We start from the raw sequence: 21,507 nt of genomic DNA, 5'->3' as shown, positions 1-21,507 counted from the left end.
GTGAGTTGACATATTGCACAAACTAATAACTGGTGTTGATGACAATACAATACATTACAAAATTTATTTTGTTTTAGATAACCCAATAAAAATATCACTTTAAAAATTGTTTCGCTAAAATCGAAAGGTTTCGTCTTATCACCGTAATGTAAGTCCACTTTTGCCTTATAATAATAATTAATAATATAAATCCATAATGTAATCATTGTGAGCAATAAAATAACTCAATTATAATGTAGTTACTTAATAAATGAAGATAAAATATAGGCAAACGAAGGGAATTAGCCATCGTTAGTTTCTCAAAGAGTTCAAAATAATTAAGTTTTAAAGTACGTACTCGTACGTAGTGAGGACGCAGTAGCGTGAGAGCAGTGCAACTAACTAGCGAAGTTCGTCTTGTAAAAGTCTATTATTCCGAAGGAGTTGGGAAAAAGTAGCTGTCAAAAGACTATTAGCAACGAGCTAAGCCCGGGGCATTAAGTAGTTAAGACAACTTCTCCCGCTGCCGGAACTACCGCTGGAGCCGTACAATTGGGTTCAAGAAAAACCTTATCTACCTTATAATGTTTTAAATTACAGAGACAGGCGAGTCTTTGCAGCAAGTTTTCTGTTAAAACGAATTTAATTGCAACAGATTAGAGGAAACAAGGGAATCCAATATGACGTCGCTCTGTCTTGAGTGGAGATGTGAATATGTTTTAATAACTGTTTCGAACCAACTGCTTGAGACACGTGACAACCAGTAAAGTGCTTTCTATTGAAGCAAGTGCGCATAATAACTTTACTAGTTATCTAATATTGTATTTTGTATATTTTCTGAAAAATTGTATATTATCTAAAATGAAACTAAAAAGTACCCTAAAAAAGGCCCTTACAAATACTTTTGACAACATTTTACAAGTTTGAATTGATTGCTTAGCTTTTGAAATCACTGGTTCTGAATATAGATTCTACTAAAAAATGGTAAGAAATTTAATAGTTGTCCTTTTTTATTTATTATTTTTTTATGTAAGGGGGGGGAGGGCAAATAGGCCGCGGATAACCAGATGGAAAGAGACTACCGCCGCCCACGAACACCTGCAACACCGGCGGGCTTGCAGGTGCGTTGTGCTCTATTTTCATCTATGTAATATAGTGTAGTATAAAATGCCTTATTTCAAACTAATAAGCTTGAAATATTTAACAAAAGAAATAGCTTGTTTAATACTATTTTTTTTATAATTACTTTAAAATTTATTTCTTACGTTTTCTTTTAAGTTAAATTATTGTATTAGTAGGATGTAGCGAATGTGATACAATTGGTTCGTATTATATAACAATGACTTGTAATATCTCTATTTGATACCGAAAATGTGTAGACGAACGTGAGCGACCTGCTTTACGGCTATACATGTTGAGCCTAAAATAATACACTTACCTCAAAAACTGAAAACACCAAATCCGGCACCGACCTAAAAGCTACTTAGAAAATAATATAAATCGGTTGTTAGTAGAGTCACATGGATATACGTAATCACTTAATATGGATGAGTATAACATCTAATATTATAATTGTGAAAGTCAGTGTGTCTGTGTGTTAATGTTTACATGGCCTAACTACTTAAACTTTAAAACTTAAATATAATTCGGTTTGAAACTTGAGAAAGGCATATTTGTTCAAAAATAATCATTAAAAAAAATTAAAGAAACCGTCATGTAGTTCGTTCACGTAAAATAACTACATGACAACAATGTGTGTTACAGTTGTTATGTGCTATAGGTATTCTACGTCGTTACGATTAATTTTTTCCACGCAAATTCATCATCATAATTGAGCCAACCGTAATCTCTTGCCAACCGGTCGACCAACCGACCGACGTGCTCGAGATGAGAGGTGAAGGTGCGCCAAAGCTCCTGGTTTTTCGCCTTCCAAATCCAGTCAGGTCTCACGAACTTCCTTAAGTCATCAGTCGAACATCTTACGTGCGTTGCTGACCCGCGATTTCCACTGTAGAGCTCATTTGCTTCAACGGCGATCGGTCAAGCTATGTCAGTAAATCTGGCACTTCTCCGGGTAATCTTTTTGATTTTATAGCACTCTGAGCGATATTTATATTTGTGGACTAGTCCTTGTTAATGTGCACGTTTCGGCATCGTATGTTATAATTAAATTAGTTAATTAATTTGAATAAAACTTATATACAAGACCCAGTTTTACTGCCTGTGAAAATTGTTTGATAGATAAGTTTATAATAAGCGGCAAAATTAAAGTTAAGTGATTAAATATATCACATAAACCGCACAACAATAACATTCGGTTAAATCCATTAAACTGATAAGCAATGAAATAACTTTTCTGTGACATGGAGCACATAGCTATAGCTAGAAGAGCGCGTCAGACTGTTATGAGTTTTCTACTTCAAGTAGAATGAAAAACATAAATGTACGTTTTAAGACTTTACTTTGCAATTGAAAATGGAAAATATATTACAAAATATCGCTTAACACGAAGTACACGTTAAGCTTAGTGTATGAGCTTTTTTCCAAATTTTGTATATGTTTTTAGTAAATTTAGCGAATAAATACTGACAATTTTTTTCTAGTAGAATAAGTACCGAGTGGAATAATAACAATATAGACATATGGGGTGTAGGGCATTTAGAGATAACGTGTATTATATTATTATGTTTATACATATATGCTATGTTTTATTGACCATCTTCACTTATTTATTTATTTAATATAAGACAAAAAGTTATGACATAAACAAAAATTATTATCACTTGTTGGAAATATAAAGTTTCATCATAAAAATATAGGTTTGTTTATTTTTATGTATTTTTTTTGGTTCTTTAAAAAGCAAAACAGTGAACAGTGTCTGTTGTTACGTTTAATTAGGTCAATTGAAATGTATTCAAAGTTCCATCAACGACTATTAGAATAACAATTAGTTGTATCTGTTGAACAATGTCATCAAACAGTTATACGCCCAGTAACCATTTTAAGTCAAAAAACATGCTCGTTCAAGTTAATAATCAAACGACAAAAGGTTACGTAGATAAACGTTGCACTCAAATTCAATCTTGAAACTTTAATCTTATCGCTTGCGAATGAACTTTACTTAAAAATACTTCGATGTAGTTGACAACGTCAAATGGTAAAGAACTTGCGAGCGAAGACCGACGTCAAACGATTTAATTTTTGATTTTTTCTCGTCATGGCATCAAGACGATAAGAAGATACAACCGATTTGGTTGTTATTCTGTCATCAAAACGTATTGCCTTGTATTGCTGTTTGAATAAGCGAAATTAAACGGAGCCATTGTGATCACAAGCACAATAGACAGCGACGATGATTGTTTAGTCGGTAGCGCATCGGCAATACAATATAAGGAAACACTGATTTATTTTTACAATGCACTGTGAGGAAATAAGCACAAACAATATCGTCTAAAATTTACTTGGTGCCTTACGCTTTGTCCAGTCGCCGGGTTGCAATACGTAGTGTTGTTGTATTTCGGTTTGAACAATAAGTGAGCCAGTGTAATCTCTACAGGCAAAAGGATTTTAAGGTTGACGGCGCATTGGCAATTTAAGGAATGGCTAAGATTTCTATTTCTTGGTTGTGATGACTGCTAACAAAAGTGCCCATTAGTCTTTCTATCTTCTTAAAACTCTAGCCATCAGCTAAGAATGATAATAAACGTCAATTAAATATTAATTGGAATATTATAGACCAGTGATAATACCAAACGACCATAGAGGAGAATATGAAACATGAACTAGAGCAAATGTACCAAATATTTCTTAATTCAATTAGCGACTGCGTATTACTCCTACCCACGGGCTCTGTCTGGAGGCGGCGTCTTCGCGAGGTTTGCCTGGAAGTGATTCAAACTATACGCTTAGCGCAGTGCTTGTTTGAGTATCTAGATGTTCAGGCTTGAAATGCCATCGTGATTATTTGCATAGTTAATGAATTTATTTATACGTACTTACAAGTTTAATATTTGATAGTTGTAATAGTTAATTGACGCTAATTATATATTGATGTGGCTTCATTCAGTGGAAATACGAAATAATTTATTTGCATAATGCAAGTATATCTAAATATTATGAGAGCTTCGACTAGAATATTTTTTATTCCGGAACTCCGATCCTACAGAAGGAAGTAATAGCTTTAAAAGCGATTTACATTTTATAAAAAAATCCAAAGCACTTTATGCTGTGTCGTGAGTGCAGGATAATACATCTTGAATATCTTATGTCATTTTACCTATGCATGATGTTAAACAAATATATAGCATAGAAATAATAACATCTAACTATTTCTATATTTCGATTTACACCCATTCGAGCGATCTAGACGTGTATTGCTGTATTTACAAATTTGTTCAAATTAAACTTGTTTCAAAAGGATGAGAGTACAATTCCAAGTCGAGCTTGAGCGCATCGAATATGTGTTACGTTTCTGACCAAAGACCTAGCATCCACTGAATATTATATTGAATTGCACACGCTTTAATATTTTTATAAAGAAGTGAAGAAATAAAATTTCCCGTTAAATGTTTTGTGCAAACATCTTTTAAAAAAAACACCAAGTTGTTGTTACTCTCTTAATATGTTGGCAGTATAAATATTTAAGCCGAAGAGTATAAAGCTAACTGAAGCAATAAATCACATTATATTTTTCAATAAACAGCTCTTCGGTGTTTGATAATAAGTTTGAATCCTGTTTTATAATTTAAATAAATAATCCCCGCGAGAAGGGATTATTCGGGTCGACAAAACCTCGACTGAGGCTGATTTCCAGCATATAACAACATGCAATTATGGAGCTCACCCTATCTCTTTTTTGTTTTTTTTTTTTTCTATCGCAAGTGTATTGGTTGTCTTGCTTGCATTCTAGCTGGCTGTGGGCTGTGTCCGGCAAATACATTATCAAATGAACTTTGAACCTTTATTTGATCTAAGTGATTTTATTATTTACCTTCTTTGTTTTATCAAGAGTTGAATCACGAACATTTTTACGGGAAAAATACTTTTGAAAATAGTAACCGATATAATTCGTAGCTGTTATTTCAATTTTCTTCAGTAAATAAATAGCGTTACGTTATATTCGCAGCCAATATTTAAGTGGAAGTGCTTGTATAAATAATTTGATACCGGCCATTCACCGGTTATTCTACACTTAACAAAAATACTTTGATTTACTCTATTCTAGTAGTATTAATGTGTGAGCCAGTGTGAACAAGGCAAATATCTAAATAAATCATTCCAGTGGTTGGCAGCACATAGTAGGTGTAAACGGAGTAGTTCATATTAATATAGAGCTAGTGTCTGTGGGTGAAGGTGACCAGTTACTATTAGGTAAAGCCTCAGTGCTTTTTAAAACACAAATTAAAAAAACACCTAATCTTCAAAATACAAAAAAATATTCTAACATATGTTATTCAAATTCATCCACGTACATAAATGCTAAACGGCGAGCAAGCCCGTGATATAACTAACGTAACGGCTATAATTTGTTATACAGGCTGTCTGCCATTTTTGAAGCGATAGAAGAGCAAATGGCGCGATAACGGTATAACAGACTATCAACGTCTGTACACGAGATACATGTCGTGTAAGAGTTGCAACTCTATAACATAAAAACAACCAACACAGGAATACACTTCCACGGTAACACAACTACGCATTTGTAACAGTAAAATGTATCACTGAAACTAATTCGTTAATTCTTATACCGTGTCTGCGGTAGGCAGTTAGCCTAACAAACCATGTTTGCTTATTTCAATTCGCATCCCATCATGAATGTGCTCCGTTTAAATTGAATGAGTTAATTTTGAAATTCCGACATTTTGTTAGCTTATTCGTTGGTTTTATTACATTACACGCTAGTTGAGTTTAATCTGTTATAACTGGGGCGGGTTTTATTCAGTTGATGAAAATTTAGTACTATCTCTAACGACCGCACTGGAAGTACGCTCACTATGTAGGTATACGGAGCACGTGCGCTGCGAGTGAAACAAAAGCCGAAACGGCGTTCCTATGTTTTAATACTTCTTATTGTTCTCTGAACATTTTTCTATGTTTACCAAATACGTTTCGTGATTAATTTTAATTTCAACTGTTCAACATTCACAGTTAGCGGTTAATCACAGCCGCGGTCGTGTGGGCTTGGGGGTTGAGGAAGTCTCTCAACGGAAATTGTTGTGTTCAATTATATTTTCTTTTCTTATAAAATGACATATATGGGAAACTAACCTTGGGAAGTAAGTGTTATATCCCTTGTGCCTGTAATTACACAGTTACGAGAGAGAGAACTGCCGTGTCCCATTGCTCACTTGTAGAGCTGCTGCTGATCCCGAGGTAGGTTTTGAATGTCAGTCTTTAACTCAGAATTGCGAGGCACAGGACTTCTTTTCTCCTCAGATACAAGTTAGAGCTTAAGCTCAATAAGCTAGCGGAATTTTACAAGCAGATTTACTCGCGATTATGTCTTTTCTGCTGAACACGATATTAATTATAAATACAAATTAGGCACATAAACTACACGTCCACTGTATGGGCAAGTGATGCGTGTCTTAGGGTCTGTGAGAATATTATAATAAGAAATGAAACTCACGCGGATGGTCCATAAACGTGTATATTATATACACGTTATACACACAATATATGCACACAGAAGAAATAACGTTATACAGGCATAGAAGATCACATATGTACACATAAACACGAGCACAATACTTAAAAACAAAGCGAATTATTTTTAAGCGCAAGTAACGGTTATGACGGTGGTAGAATAATGAATAATGCGTAAGTCTTAAACGTTGGTAGGATCATTCGTAGCCAATATAAAAAATCCGTCGCTCCAATGCGCTTGCACCGGTAGGCGGGGCCTCAACATAGAACAAAGGACGACGTCACAACGGAGATAAACAATGCGGTTGTCCACTGTGTACGTTCGATCGTCCGTTGTGTCGTCAATCCAATATTCCATGTTGAGTTGGAATGTGTTGTGTAGTATGTCTGTTTGGATGTATGTTTATAATATGTGTGTAAGTATGTATGTTAGTGGGATGCACATGTGGTGGACGCCACAACTGTATTAAATAATCCAACACTATAGGATAAGACAAAAGAAAGCTTTACATGTTTTTATGGGTTATGGAAGTGCTATACAGCCAATGTCCAAACTCAAACAGCTTATTAATATCTGATGGCAGCTCAACAAACAGCCCCGTATTCGAGCCTAGCAACTGGATCAGCAGAGGTTCGCTACTAGAGTAGGACTGAGTTACTAATCAGTTTTATTACCCATCGCTTGGCGAAGGTCTCCTTTCTTGTTAAATAGGTTTAGTACTGATGTTCATTATCGATTAATAACTATGACGGCGAGTGGAGAAACTTGCGGCGATATCCCGACGCACAGTTATATATATGTGAATGAGAATTAGGTACTTCGTAATAGATTTTTTATTTTTATTTCATACAATTAGTGTTAACTAACATATTTTACACTTACCTAGAATACCATTTATCATACTACTTTTTTTCTTTTGCACATTAAAAAAATATGTAATATGATTTGTAGCGTGCAGAAAAGTATATATGTATAAATATTCGAGTCATCCCTGTGGATGCGCGGACGGCGTCACTTCGCCGGCTCTATTGTTGTCTATTGTTTTTGTTTAATTGCTTCCCCACTGAAAGTTGATCCGATTGAAAGATACGCCAAGAAAAAATTTAATTTTCCACGCTTAAGGGAACTTTTGTTGAAGTAAATTTCTCTTTGAGTTTTTTATGTCGTTAGTCATTTTGCTATTTCATTATTTGTTTTGTTTTTTGTATTACTTTTTTTTTGTTCGAAACGCAGTAAGAAAAGTTTCTTTCTTTTCTTATTTATCTAAACAAGTAAATTATAATACTTTCTTACTTTAAGACCTTATAAATTTAATTTAATTTTATTATCATTGGTAGTAATTAGTAGTAACAAAATAAAATGAAGATATATATATTAATTTAAAGCTTCGTGCATAATATAATTAGCCGCGATGGCCTAGTGGTTAGAACGCGTGAATCTTAAACGATGATCGTGGGTTCAAACCCGGGCGAGCACCACTCAATTTTCATGTGCTAAATTGTGTTTATAATTGGCATGTGTTTATTTTCATTGAAATTATACTACAAGTGTATTCTACCAATCCGCATTGGAACAGCGTGGTGGAATAACCTCCAAACCTACTCCTTAAAAAGGGAGAGGAAGTTTTAGCCCAGCAGTGGGACATTAACAGGCTGTTACTGTTACTGTACTGTATACTAACTGCATAATAACTTTATCTGTACAAAATGTTATTGTTACAGAATTAGTGTGTATTTTTAATTATGTCATATTATTGAAATGATTATAATGTTTATTTCAAATTCATGTTTATAATAATTTAATAAAATGTAGATTTAGTAAATACGAGTTAAATTCTGTGTCAATACACTCAACAATTTTGCGACCGTGTGCATAAAATGTAGTATAACTTTATGTATTTTAGTTTCGGTAAATAAAATAAAGCTGTATGCATAAATAAAACGATGTTTGGACATGTTTCAACGTAATTCGATCTCTCACGCGCGCCGCTCGCCGGTCAGCGCACTAACTCGCTTAGACGCACTGCTTCCAAAACTAGTTATTTTAGCAAAATATTTTTACTCGATATTTTTTCGCCTATCCACTCCGACGTGTGATTCAATTAAAAGTATTTGCTTTTCGTATAAAAGCTTCAATAAAATTAAAATTAGTTTCGAATACTGTTGGAATGGAAAATAATGTAGACGTAACAGTTATTCCAAATCCTGTTGTTGTTATGTTATTTTTTTTCATTATTTAATGTTTTTTATAGAATAGGTAGGCGGACGAGCATATAGACCACCTGATGATAAGAGGTCATTAACGCTCATAGACATTGTAAGAAATGTTAATCATCGCATACGTCATCATACATATAATTTTAAGCCGGACTCAAATTCAAATAAAATGATAGGCACGATTACCCAAAAAGGCGATAATATTCTTGAAAATTGTCGAAATAGCTGTAAACACGCGATATAATATTTTCCAAGAACTTTTTATGTGCGCAGTATAACCTGACTCATTCGTGAACATCTAATTTTAATTGCCGAGATTGTATTTAAATGTATGTAATATGATGGTTGCATGGTAACGAGCTCTTTTTTCAATCGTTCGCCATTATTATATAATATATTTATATTAGTATCTACAAACAATTGTTTTTAAGGTCAGGAAAACTGTTAGAGCCTGGCGAGTCTCGATTGAAAAACTATATCATCCAAGTATTCGTTTTAAGTCTGATTTTTTGATGCCGGTAGTATCTCTTTTACTATATAGGTAACTGCCGCTAGATTCGATCCCTTCGTATTCACCTATATTTTACCATATTCGCTGTAAGTCACAAAACGGTATATATACGACTAGAGAATATTATATGTAAGATATAGTCTGGTCTGTATATAATCATAGATCTTCGTAATTTTTGTAAAGTATATACAAAAGTGGACAGTGTCCGGTTCAATTAGCTGTTACTACTGATGTATTGACTCTGTTTCTTGTCAACAATTGGTCGAACAATTAAAACGTGCGATGTACACGATCCACTTACTCGGGTTTTATCCGTAATAACAAGAAAATAAAAATAAAATGGATACCGGATTTTCTTTTTATTAGTCGAAGAAAACTCGCGCGGTTGATGTCGGAGAGCTGGCGGGAAGTCAGCTTGCGACCACGACAGATGCAACTTAGCTGAAACGTCGGATGAAATAAAAAAGTTATGATCGCGGTTAAAATCCGAATGAAATATATAAAAAAGTTACGTTTATTTTTATGGATTTGCAAAGCTGCGATATTATAATTGAAAAGTGGTGACATACGCTAACAATGTAGCTGGATTGTTGCTCTAATCGAATCCATACCAGACAACTAAAAATTACCTGCAGTTATTTTAAGGAATTTATTTTTGTATGGATCATTATTCTGTGATAGATAAATCGATTAAGAAAACTGACTCGAATTTTAACAGCACAAATAAAAATATATGACAAAACAAAAGCACAGTCCAGTGATGTTATATATAGATGATAAGTGTTAATGTTACGTATGTTGTATGTTACGTACAATGATTTGCCATATTGGCTAAATTCTCATCAAAAGTCGATATATAGTATTTCACAATTGAGTTTAAAAATAGTTCTTACAGAATAGCACTGATGGAGTACAGAAGGAAAAAGTAGAATAGTATCATAAAACAATATAATAAATTTTATAAAAAAAATTATTAATAAAATTATAAATTCGAGTACAAACAATAAAATTATACTATATATATATATAATAAAATAAATACAATGTCAATTTTTTTGTTCTCGCTTCGAGAATATACATAAAAATAAGATTTACTAGAAAATAAAAATAAGATGTCTATTCTATCTTTGTTTTATTAAAGTCGAATGTTTCATACAGCTATGATGTACGGTTATTTGTTTTCATCTTTTGTAACATTTCCTTTAAATATTTGAAATTGTTATTTTATAAAGAGTTTATACAATTTATAATAAATTACATTTTAGTAATACACTCTCAGGTCTCAGCCTCTGGCGACTCAAAGATATTAAAAGTGAAAATTGAGGAATCAAGTGAGTGAGGAAGAGTAATGATTCTTATTTAAATATCTTTTGACTCCGCTATAATAATAAAAATAATAATGTACTCCTAACCGTTTATCAGATGAAACGAGCCAACTGCGCAGGAGATGTGCTCGAGCGTCTATGCGAACACAAGTGCAATCTTTTTTCCCTTCGCTCTCATAATCTTATCTCATCGACCATGGAACATAACTATGTAAGTATTCAATAATGAGATATTTGACTAATGCATTCTATAGTAATATAGTGAGTGTCCTCTGACACTATTTAATTTTAATATTATGTTCGCCAGATAGTTGAAAAAGTTCTTAAAAGTATTATGAACTTAAGCGCCAAACAAGACAATAATTATACACCTCTTTTTATGGAAAAGTTCATTAGAGAGGAAAGTGAAAGTTAGTTTGACGGCTTAAAATAAGGCTGACCATTGTGGATTTGTTAATTGTAACATTATATAAACAGGATGCTTACAATGATATGTATGCTTACGTTCAATAATAGTCGTTGTGTTAATCGCAGATCGAATCGAGGCGAAGGCACCAACTTTACTTACTACAGAAAACAACATCAACGAACAAGTCCACAACACCCTGCACAACCCACATACTTACGAGTATTCATGTCGGAGACATTGACAACAAGAGATACTTTGCATAATATATTAAAGTCGACCACATCAGTGCTGTATGTATATTTTATAGCCGTAAGCTAGTGAAGTAGTGTTAGTAGTTACATAAAGATAAGTTGGCGTGTGATGCTTCACTTAGAGGCTCCGTGGCGGGTCTTGCGACGATATTTACAGCGATTTAACACAATTTCCATCGTATTAGACCACGCCTATCGTATTACCACATAAGCGATAGCGGGCTAGCTGAAATAATGACCGCGGGCTTTCACCCGAATTACTTACTCAGTTACTTATTATGTAGGCTGCGGTAAGTGATTGCTTTATTTAAGTTTTTAGTAGAAATAAATGGTTCAGTTCATTGCTTTGAATATATAATTACATGTAGGGTTTGGTTTAATATAACGAAAAAAAGCTACCTTAGCTTATATGAAATAGATTATATTTTAATACGTTTAGAAAACATTACACAAATTCAATAAACAGTTACGTAAATATGAACGTACGTTACGTAATATAAACTCTTCTTTATTTATTTTCATATAATTGTAAAACTATACACAGTCTTAAACGCAGAAATATATACAATCATTATAATAAGTTGCAAATATTTATTTCAACTTTCATTACAATTCGAATAATCGAGTTTGAATGTCGATGTGTCGAATTTCAATTGACCGAAAATTTATATCAAAATAAGGCAATCGAAGTAGTTTTAAATTGTTTTTTATTTTATTTATATTTATGAAATATAAATAAGATTCATAGAGATGAAGGATAAGTAAGAATAGCAACCTGTAAATGTCCTATTTATACTTTTAAAGAGAAGGTTTGGAGATAATTCCTCCAATTCCGCTTCAGTGCGATGAAATGATTTTCATGGGACACGTGCAGGACTCGTCTCGTTTATTACAGAGCACGAGATGTGTTATTATTTAGATGTATTTTGTCTTTTTACTATTTATTTGTATTTATGATCCCTGTTTGGTCGAAATAAATGATTTTATTATTATTATTATAAACACATAAGAAAATTCATCGATGGTTCAGGTTTGAACCCACGATCTTCGGTCAAGTTCTAACCATTGCGTCATCTCGGCTCTGTAGTGTATTATTGCGTTTAGTGGAACTTAGAGGGGTCGCAGCTTTGATTTTACAAGTTTATTTCTATTTATTGATTTTTATAAGGATATAAATAACGTCAATTTATAGAAAAATTAACATAATGATATTATATAAAACTGATATTTTTTTTAAGTTTTTGCTTTGGAAGCCTTCATGTGATTGAGTTGGAAACGCATTAGCTGTTGATACTTGAGAGTTTGGCGACGCTGTAAATCATTCGGTTTCTGAATATATTAGATCCTTACATATGAAATTAGCGTTTTGTCGTACTAACCACTTTGATCTGAAATATCTCTTCTTTGGTTAAGAATTCCAAATTCAAATGAATAAATTCGTTTAGCTGGTACATTTGAGTTTTAAAAACAGTCATTCATTTGTTTTTTCCTCATTATTTTTTTCTTTGGTGTCGCTTATTACCGCACATTGGAAAACATGAAATATCGTATATTTATGAGTACGAGTTCTACCGTGGAACCAGTGCTGCAGAAACAGCTCGAAGGATAAATGATGTGTACGGCGCTGGTGTCGCAAAAGAAAGCACGGTACGTTTTTGGTTTCAACATTTTCGTTCTGGAAAATTTCGACCTTCAGAACCAACCCCGTGACCAAAGTGGATAAATATAACCATTTACAATGGTTATATTTACATAATTAGAAAGTTCAAACTAATTACTCTGCGCTATCAGAACTCTGGCAATTTCGATATTACCGATTTGCGGTTAATAACTGATAATAATTAACGGCGTTATCATAGCGTTTCAATCAGACCTGAATTCGCCTTTATGTCGCTTTGAATATTAATGGATTAGTCTTAGTGTAAAATTTCTCTGAAAGTATCAAAATTCGATGTTTTGTATGATATTATAATAAAATTAGAATTGTCTGTTTTAATATATGCATAACGCATGTATATAATATACTTTTAGTAATATATGAAGAGTTTGATTGTTTGTTTGTACTTCTAATCTTAGGATGTAACACCACGCTAAAAGCAAGGGGGCGGAGCAGTGAGCGAATATTGTATATTAACCAATTAATTAATTTAAACAATAAGGCGTATTACTCGCAAAAATATTATATTGTTGATAAACACCGTGGAGTAGAATTCGTTTGTTTCCATTCAGTATAGATAATGAGTTTTTATTAAAACCTTTTTTAATTACCTTTCTAATTTAATTGTTGGAAAAGAATCTACACTCCAAACCGGTGGTACTTTAAGTATAATCGAATTATGAAAAATGAAAATTCAAAAGAGCTTGTAAGAGTCTACTTGAATGAACTATATTTTGAATTTGATTTCGTAAAGATGCTAATATCGCTAAACAAGAGCGAAAGCACGAAGAACATTTATTTAAGAAAAGAGGGGATGAAACTTGTATAGTTATAAAATAGAAACATTACGTTACAGAGTTTCACAAAAATATTTGTTTTATTTCGTCCAAAAGAAAATAGCAAATACAGACTTCACGTGATTCTACGAGTAGTTACTATAATGAATATAAAAAGATTAAGCTTTAAGTACATTCAGTAGAACACCCTGTTGGTACGAAATAATATGTAAATAAAACAGGTCATAACACTTGAATGTGTTGATATTAAAACATTCCAGTTTCAGTTGAAAGAAGAGAGAAAGATATCTGATTCTATTTAAAAGGCACCTAAAATGGAGGCCTACTTCTCGGCGAGACTCGTTTGTGTGAGTCAGGGCTGGCGAGTGTCATGATAAATATTTTATAATCGGGCTTGTATAGGAAAGTAAAAATATACCTCGAGATAAACTGGAGCAATATTTTTTTTTACTACCAATTTTCAACCTGACAAGCTGACAGGGGCGAGTTGATTTCTTTGCTACTATCACAAAGTTGTCTACATTCGTACTTCCGGAATCACACTATGCGAATAGAACATGATCCGATTGCTAACTCTATTTGAATAAAATAGAAATAAATTATTAATCGTCATAGCTGTATAATTTCTAGTTTCGGATCAGTTTTCAATATCAATTAAATTAAGGCATCACTTTAAAACTAATTAATTCACATGATAGACTAGTAATGAAGCTTCCACCCTATTATACGTAATTACGTCTTACTTGGAAATGTTTTTTTCGATATTTTCTCAAAGTTCATACAACCCTGGTCAAGCCGCAAAGCATCGCAAGAGCGAGCTATAGACAGAGGGAACGAACGCTGGCTGGCCCTTGACCAAGTTTTGAGCAATATCAGTTCGACATCTGTCTGTGACCGAAATTGTGATGTAGAAAACGTTCAGCTCCAATTGTCGTCTCTTTCTTTTAAAAGGCCATATGTTAGAAATCTCAATAAGCATAAAGTAATAGTAATTGTTATTATTTCTTCCAACCCTTTCCCATAGGCGATAAAATTGAGTTTTTGATTTAATCAATATATTCATCCAATCGGAGCATATGTAGATTTGACTACAGGAACTTAAAAAAAAACAAACAATCACTGAACAGTTTTTAATTACAAAACATCGGAAACCAAAGTGGATCGGGGCATAGCGTGCCTCGCTCGCGTGTCTCGTGGCATCCGCAGGAACCGCTCAAGTCGCATTTGCGTCACACCGTCTTAAAGTGCAGCCTTGCAAACTAGACGTCGTAAACTGTGACAAAGACACCAGCCCCTAGCTCCTCGTGCATAAGACGCATTCTATCGTTACCAGGTTTAGGCAGGTCGTCAACCCTAGCTCAGAGTTTACAAGGAACATTTTGACTTGTTTTATTTTTTCTTGTGTTTCCAATTGAAAGTCGTAAAATAAATATAATACAACTGAGAATATTCTTTAGCACTATTACCATAAGGGTCATATTATCGCCGAGTTTGCCAGCCAAAAAATACAATTTTATAAAACGCAGTCAATATAATGCATTGTACCAGTTTGAATCTTACTTCAATTAAAATAAGCAATGTTTTGCTATAACTTTTACATTACGTAACCTTGAAACAGTTTTATATGCATACACACTAGCAGTTTTAACCACAAGAATTAGAGAGCGAATGAGTGTCCTAAATACTAAAGGCATAAGATGTTTAACTGGCGTGATCTTTCTTTTAAGAATAAAGTTCTTATTATTAATCAAATATTAAAGAAAAGATTTACACAATATACATTCGTTACGAAACACAGGTAAATAGAATATGAATTAGTTAGATTTTTTCCAAATCAAGTATAAGTGTACTAACTTTTCTATTTTCACAAGAATGATATTGTTCGAAATATAAAAAAAATCACAGTTATGCTTCCGTTTTAGCAGCAAGAAGTCGATATTTATTTCTGTGACTAACTTGTGAAGTGCCTATGATGCCGATAATATACACTTTTATTTCGACTCAGTTATTCGACGCGACTGAGAATGAAAAACACTTTGGGGTTTTTGTAACAGGACGCTTTTAACTATATATTTATATTCTGAGTTTATTACATATTAATTAAAAATGAATAGAATATTATTTTATTTTTATTATTTATTAGTAAATACTGTCAACTATATTTTACTATGATAGTCTAAAACTTGGAGGTGTGGTCACTTTTAATTTATAAAAATAATTAATTTCAAGTGTAACAGCCTGTAAATGTCCCACTGTTGGGCTAAAGCCTCCTCTCCTTTTTTGAGGAAAATGTTTGGAGCTTATTCCACTACACTGCTCCAATGTGGGTTGGTGGAATACACATGTGGCAGAATTTCAATGAAATTAGACACATGCAGGTTTCCTCGCGATGTTTTCCTTCACCGAAAAGCACGAGATGAATTATAAACAGTAATAAAGCACATGAAAATTCAGAGGTGCTTGCCCGGGCTTGAACCCACGTTCATCGGTTAAGATTCACGCGTTCTTACCACTGGGCCATCTCGACTTTCAAGTCGAGAATTTAAAGTGAATTGTCTTGAAACGAGCAACTTAGTGCGTCTATGAATTCGAAGAGCCGTTTAAGAAATGGTGGTAGACAGGAAGAAAGTTACGAGCAACCGCCGATCTTTCTTACTTAATTTCTTTATACTTTATTTTATTGACTGGTTATATTAAAAAGAGTATTCGCATCAGGAAACTTAAAAAATAAATATACCTTTAAATTAATAGTTCGTGGACTGGATCTATGAAAATCCAAATTAGTTTCACATCACGTTCCCCCTATGCGTAAATATGAGCCAACTTTCTAAAACCAAACATTGGCTGTGTGAGTCAAATTCACTGACGATAAAACTTTATTCATCAAACTCGTCACAACTTTGAACGAATACAAAAATGTTGGCAACTCGTTAACATCAATACATCTTTGAAATAAACTAGATACCACTAACACACTACTTTTTGCGCAGCAGTTACACAGCTTGACCAACCAAGAACTCGAGTCTAATACTTTGACTATTTCAGAAAAAATATTGTACAATAATGAAGACAAAAAGAGGAAGAACTCTGGCGTTCAGTTGATCAAATGCATGAAATTTGTCAACTTAAGTCTATCGATAAAAGTATTTACACAAACTTCAATATATCACCATCGGACCCATCACGGATATTCGTGCAGCGAATAAATAGTAGGCAATAATAAGACGACATCTGACGAGGGGCAGGAGAGCCTGCCACGCACACACGCCTTATAGAAACGGATCGTCTCCAAATGCCAATAGCAGAAAAATTAAAAAAAAGTCAAACAATAATTCCACTAATTATTATTAAATTTCTTGGATAGAAAGTACCGGGAAATAATTAAAATATTTATTCTGAATTCACGAAACACGAACACAAACTTGACGTATCTTATGTATTACAACATACAAACGTCGTTTCTTTCCTCAATTGGCTTGCAAAATATAGTCATAATTAAATAAAATTAATTATTTTTTACATAGATAGCGTACTATTTTAAATATAATTTATATATAAATATTTTTAGTATGAATGGTTTAAGAAAAGATGTAGAGTAAAGAAATCATATTTTGAATTTTTATGAGTATTGTGATATATTTTTATAATAATAATAATATATATTTATTCATAATAGAGATTGAACATAGTAGTTGATTATTATAATTTAGTTTGTACAAATTATTTTAATTTCAATCAGGTGTGTATAGTAGCACTGTACTCCTCGCTAGGTTATAAAATAATCTGTATTAAGGAGTAGCAGTTAACATGACTGTTACTCCTTTTTTGAGTTATAAAATTATTTTGTACAACATGTTACAATATTAGTTTATATGTAAGACATCAACAAGAATATATGTGTGTGCATGTATGCGTTTTTCATAAGTTTTGTGTAGAAGGAATGAAATTTACGTACGTACGTACGTACCGTACGTTTCTTGCAATTATGATTGGATTAGCCATATATTGAAAAAAATGAAAAAACTAATGTTATTGTAAATAACTGGACCTAGGAAATGAAAACCTTCTAATAAAAGTAGTACGCGCTTGGAACTACACAGATTTTGTCCTTTCGACGTTTGTTAGATTTTTTTGTAGGCGGTGTTGCGCTGCTGAAAAAGAATCGTTTGTAGAATAAAATTCTGTCGTACGTTAAGGACATTACATTAATTACACAATTGTAAAGTTTTAAAGGTGATTGGAGGGAAGGTACCAGATAGGAAGCTACTATCAGAATGGCATACCTTCCTGGCACCCCTGGAAGCTATGCAATATGTATTAATAGCAAACACAGAGCAAAATAAACTTTGTGTCAATAATTGTATAAATATATTGTTCTTATAGCCAATCATCGTAATTTACGTTTCCAAAATACAACATATAATATAATTACATATTTGTAACATCATTTAATTATAAGTATTGGTTATTTAATTGAAAACTTATTTTATTTAGAGTTATATTTGTAATATTCGTTGTCAAAATTACACCGTATTTGGAACAATATATTAATTTAACGTTTACATAAACTTTATTTTTAAATATATCTTGTGATTGATAAATACGTATTCGTTTAATTGTAAAACATAATAGTTCACCAATTAATATGTATGAATGTCAGTTGTGTTATAATCGCAGACAAGCAATTTACTATTTTCTATTTAAATGTGCTTTCTTGCATAATTTCTACAACCTAATCATAAAAATCTTGCATAATTTCTAAAACCTTTTCTAAAGTGACATTTGTGTCGAGAAAAAAACTGTCGCTGGAAGTGTAAGCGTTTCAGTAAAGCAGCTTATTTTCTTAAAAAATTATGTTAAAGTAAGTTTTTGAAACTAACGTTATAATATAAATTCCCTAAAGCACAAGTTACGTAATTTTAACTTGCTTCCGTCGGAGCAATGTTGCTACGGAGCTACGACAGCTACAGCACTACGATGCTACGAACTACGTAAATATCATTTAGTTGAGTGGATTTATTAAAATTACGGGTATACAAATACATGTATAATGTATTTTAATATATTCACTGATGTTGATGTTTAAATTATTACAGCCGATAGTTTATCACTTACAAGTTATGATGACTAACTGAAAAAATGCATTTTAATATTATCAATACAAATTCGGCGAACAGAATTTTTTTCAAATTTTAGAAAATAGTTCCATTATTTTAAAGAGCTGAAAATACATTACGAAATTTCGAAAATATTCACATTGTACCGACAGTACGTCAATTTTAAGGTTTTTATTTTAATTTAAAGTAAATTTCCGACGAGGAGCGCTTATAAAATAGTTTTACTGACCTTTGATGAGGTGCGCGGCGAGCACGAGCGCGGCGGTGAAGGCGTGCAGCCGCCACGCGCACGCGCACATGTTGCACGCACCACCTGCATAACACACTCAATGTTAATAAATAATCACAACAATGAACATAATGTACAATGAACAATAAGATATGTAATGACAGTGATTGTTAAAAATACCAGTTTTACCATACCAAAATTAAGCGAATTTCGTGAAGTTTATCCGATTGGAATTCACTCATTGCGGCCATTGGATCTCTCAAAAGAAGTATTATAGTGCACACGTGCCTGCACAGCACAATACGAGATCAGACGTATCAACGGCTTATCGTAACGTCCGAGACATGGAAGTGTAAAACTGTTAACTTTCTGTCTCCAGGTCACTGAGAATTATTTAATATCAAGTTTCGTTCTCAGGACCTCATGCAATCTTATATCTAGCCACTACATGAACGAGGCAAGTAGTTACCATTAATTTTATTGTTAAAACGCAATAAATAATAAGCCGTTACATGTACCTATTATATATATTTTCGACGTGAAACATCTATTGATCGTCTCGGGGTGAGACCGAATCGAATGCCGTGACGGCAAACGGCAAGATGCTTTCTTATACCATCACGCCTCCAATCCACTGCTGTTCTCTACTTTTTTGTGTGTTCGTGACGAGTATAAGTGTGAAGAGTGTTGCTATATATTATTAAAGTTGTCTCCTATTTATTAAATCTCTATTCCCAAACTTAATAACTTATTTGACGTCGATGGTTAAAATTATTTTAATACTTAGCACTTAAATATTCTTAAAGAAATTTTTTAACTTAATTTTTAAGCAATATACATTATCAATTGTAGATAGTATGTATACTGAAAATAATTTTATTTAATCCCTAGTATAAAAGTATTTCGATTCTCCAAGGCTTATACGTATAATGCTTGTACCTACAGATGGTATCTAAATTTGGGTCGCGCAGAGGCGGTATCGAGCGTCGAGTAATCAAGCACTCATTAGCATCGGATATTGGTACTAACTCGCGAACCCTGATTTGACCGACGCCCGCAACACGCCTTCCGGCCTCACAACACGTCACTCGAGACGATCATCAGAATGACTGTCAATAATTGATTTAGTGATAAAAACGTGGCAAACAACATGTCTTATATGTAATAATAACCGGCTTTAAAAAAAACATTGATCATTGTATTTTTCAAGAAATTGATCACTATATTTGTCATGAAAAAAATACATAAGACGATTTTCACGTACAATCTAAATTTTCAACTTATAAAAATTAAATTAAAAAGTTATTTAATATAAGAAAAAAAACGTTATCTCGTCAAAAGTGTCAACGAATTTAAACTCGTACCAAAATAATAAAAAAACATTTACCAAACTATTTTTAGTATATTTTAGTGAAAAAAAAATCACATAACCTTCAACATTAAATCTATCACCAGAAAAATATTTGATATATTTTTATTCATAATAGGAAGGGTAGTTGTAATTGTATTTTTGAACGGTACAACAAAAGCTTCAAGGCCATGTCGTGACTAGCTGCTATAAGGCGACTCGCAGCGGGTCTGGCGGGTCTGTACATAATAGTCGTAGTGAACGTTACTAATCTCAATTGACTGTGCGACATTTGTATTGAAAATAAAGATGATTTTGTCAGACATTTCTGTGTTGAAATGTTAGTTTTATTGTTTTCCCTCGTCTGGTTGTCATGTTACGAATTCTTGAACAAGTCGAAGAAATCTTTATTATTTCTCGTCCCTTATGAATATTACAAAGAAGAAATCACTTGCTATTTTAGTAATTTCTACGAAAATGTGTACGAAAATATTATTCCTTAATATGTATCAGACGTAAGATGTATAGTAATTACAATATATTATATATAATATATACACACGTTATAAAAATATATTTAATAGTAATGGTATGTATTTACCGTGTACATTTACTTACTCTTAAATAGTGGAGATCGATAGCACTTCATAGCTTTTAATTAAAGATCGTGGGTTCTAATCTGGGCGAGCACAACTCAATGAATACGTTCTTAATGTTTATAATTAAACTTATACTCATCAGTGACAGAAAACATCGTGAGGATGAAATTTGCCAAAACATCACCAACCAGCAGTGCAGTCCACTGCGTCTTGAAATAAGCAACAAACGTCTTGTACTCGAGAGGAGAGGATTCTCCGTCTAGGAGAGGACGTTAGTACTCTGCTAGTAAAATATTCGATTGGCAAAATAAAAGCTGATAACACTTTTTCTCGTCACATTCATAATGTTAAAAAAATATGAAATCGATTATAATGTCCGAATAAATATTATTGCCATAAAAGGATGTAAATACGAACACTAGC

General features: G+C 32.9%; 1 protein-coding gene across 2 annotated transcripts in view; it reads right to left on the bottom strand.

Annotated features, from left to right (window-relative positions):
- Window positions 1-21,507, bottom strand: part of LOC126773286 (lachesin-like) — a 126,988-nt gene that overhangs the window by 68,905 nt on the left and 36,576 nt on the right. The window contains exon 2 of one of the 2 annotated variants that reach the window (XM_050494114.1): window positions 19,138-19,221. In XM_050494114.1, coding sequence (XP_050350071.1) covers window positions 19,138-19,207 — 70 coding nt within the window. In that variant the 5' untranslated portion in view covers window positions 19,208-19,221. Of the gene's footprint in view, window positions 1-19,137; window positions 19,234-21,507 lie in introns of both variants that reach the window. The other variant, XM_050494113.1, reaches the window with a different exon arrangement.

This window comes from Nymphalis io, chromosome 14 (assembly GCF_905147045.1).
Source record: "Nymphalis io chromosome 14, ilAglIoxx1.1, whole genome shotgun sequence".
Lineage (NCBI taxonomy): Eukaryota > Metazoa > Arthropoda > Insecta > Lepidoptera > Nymphalidae > Nymphalis > Nymphalis io.
This window is presented reverse-complemented; position numbering and strand designations above follow the sequence as displayed.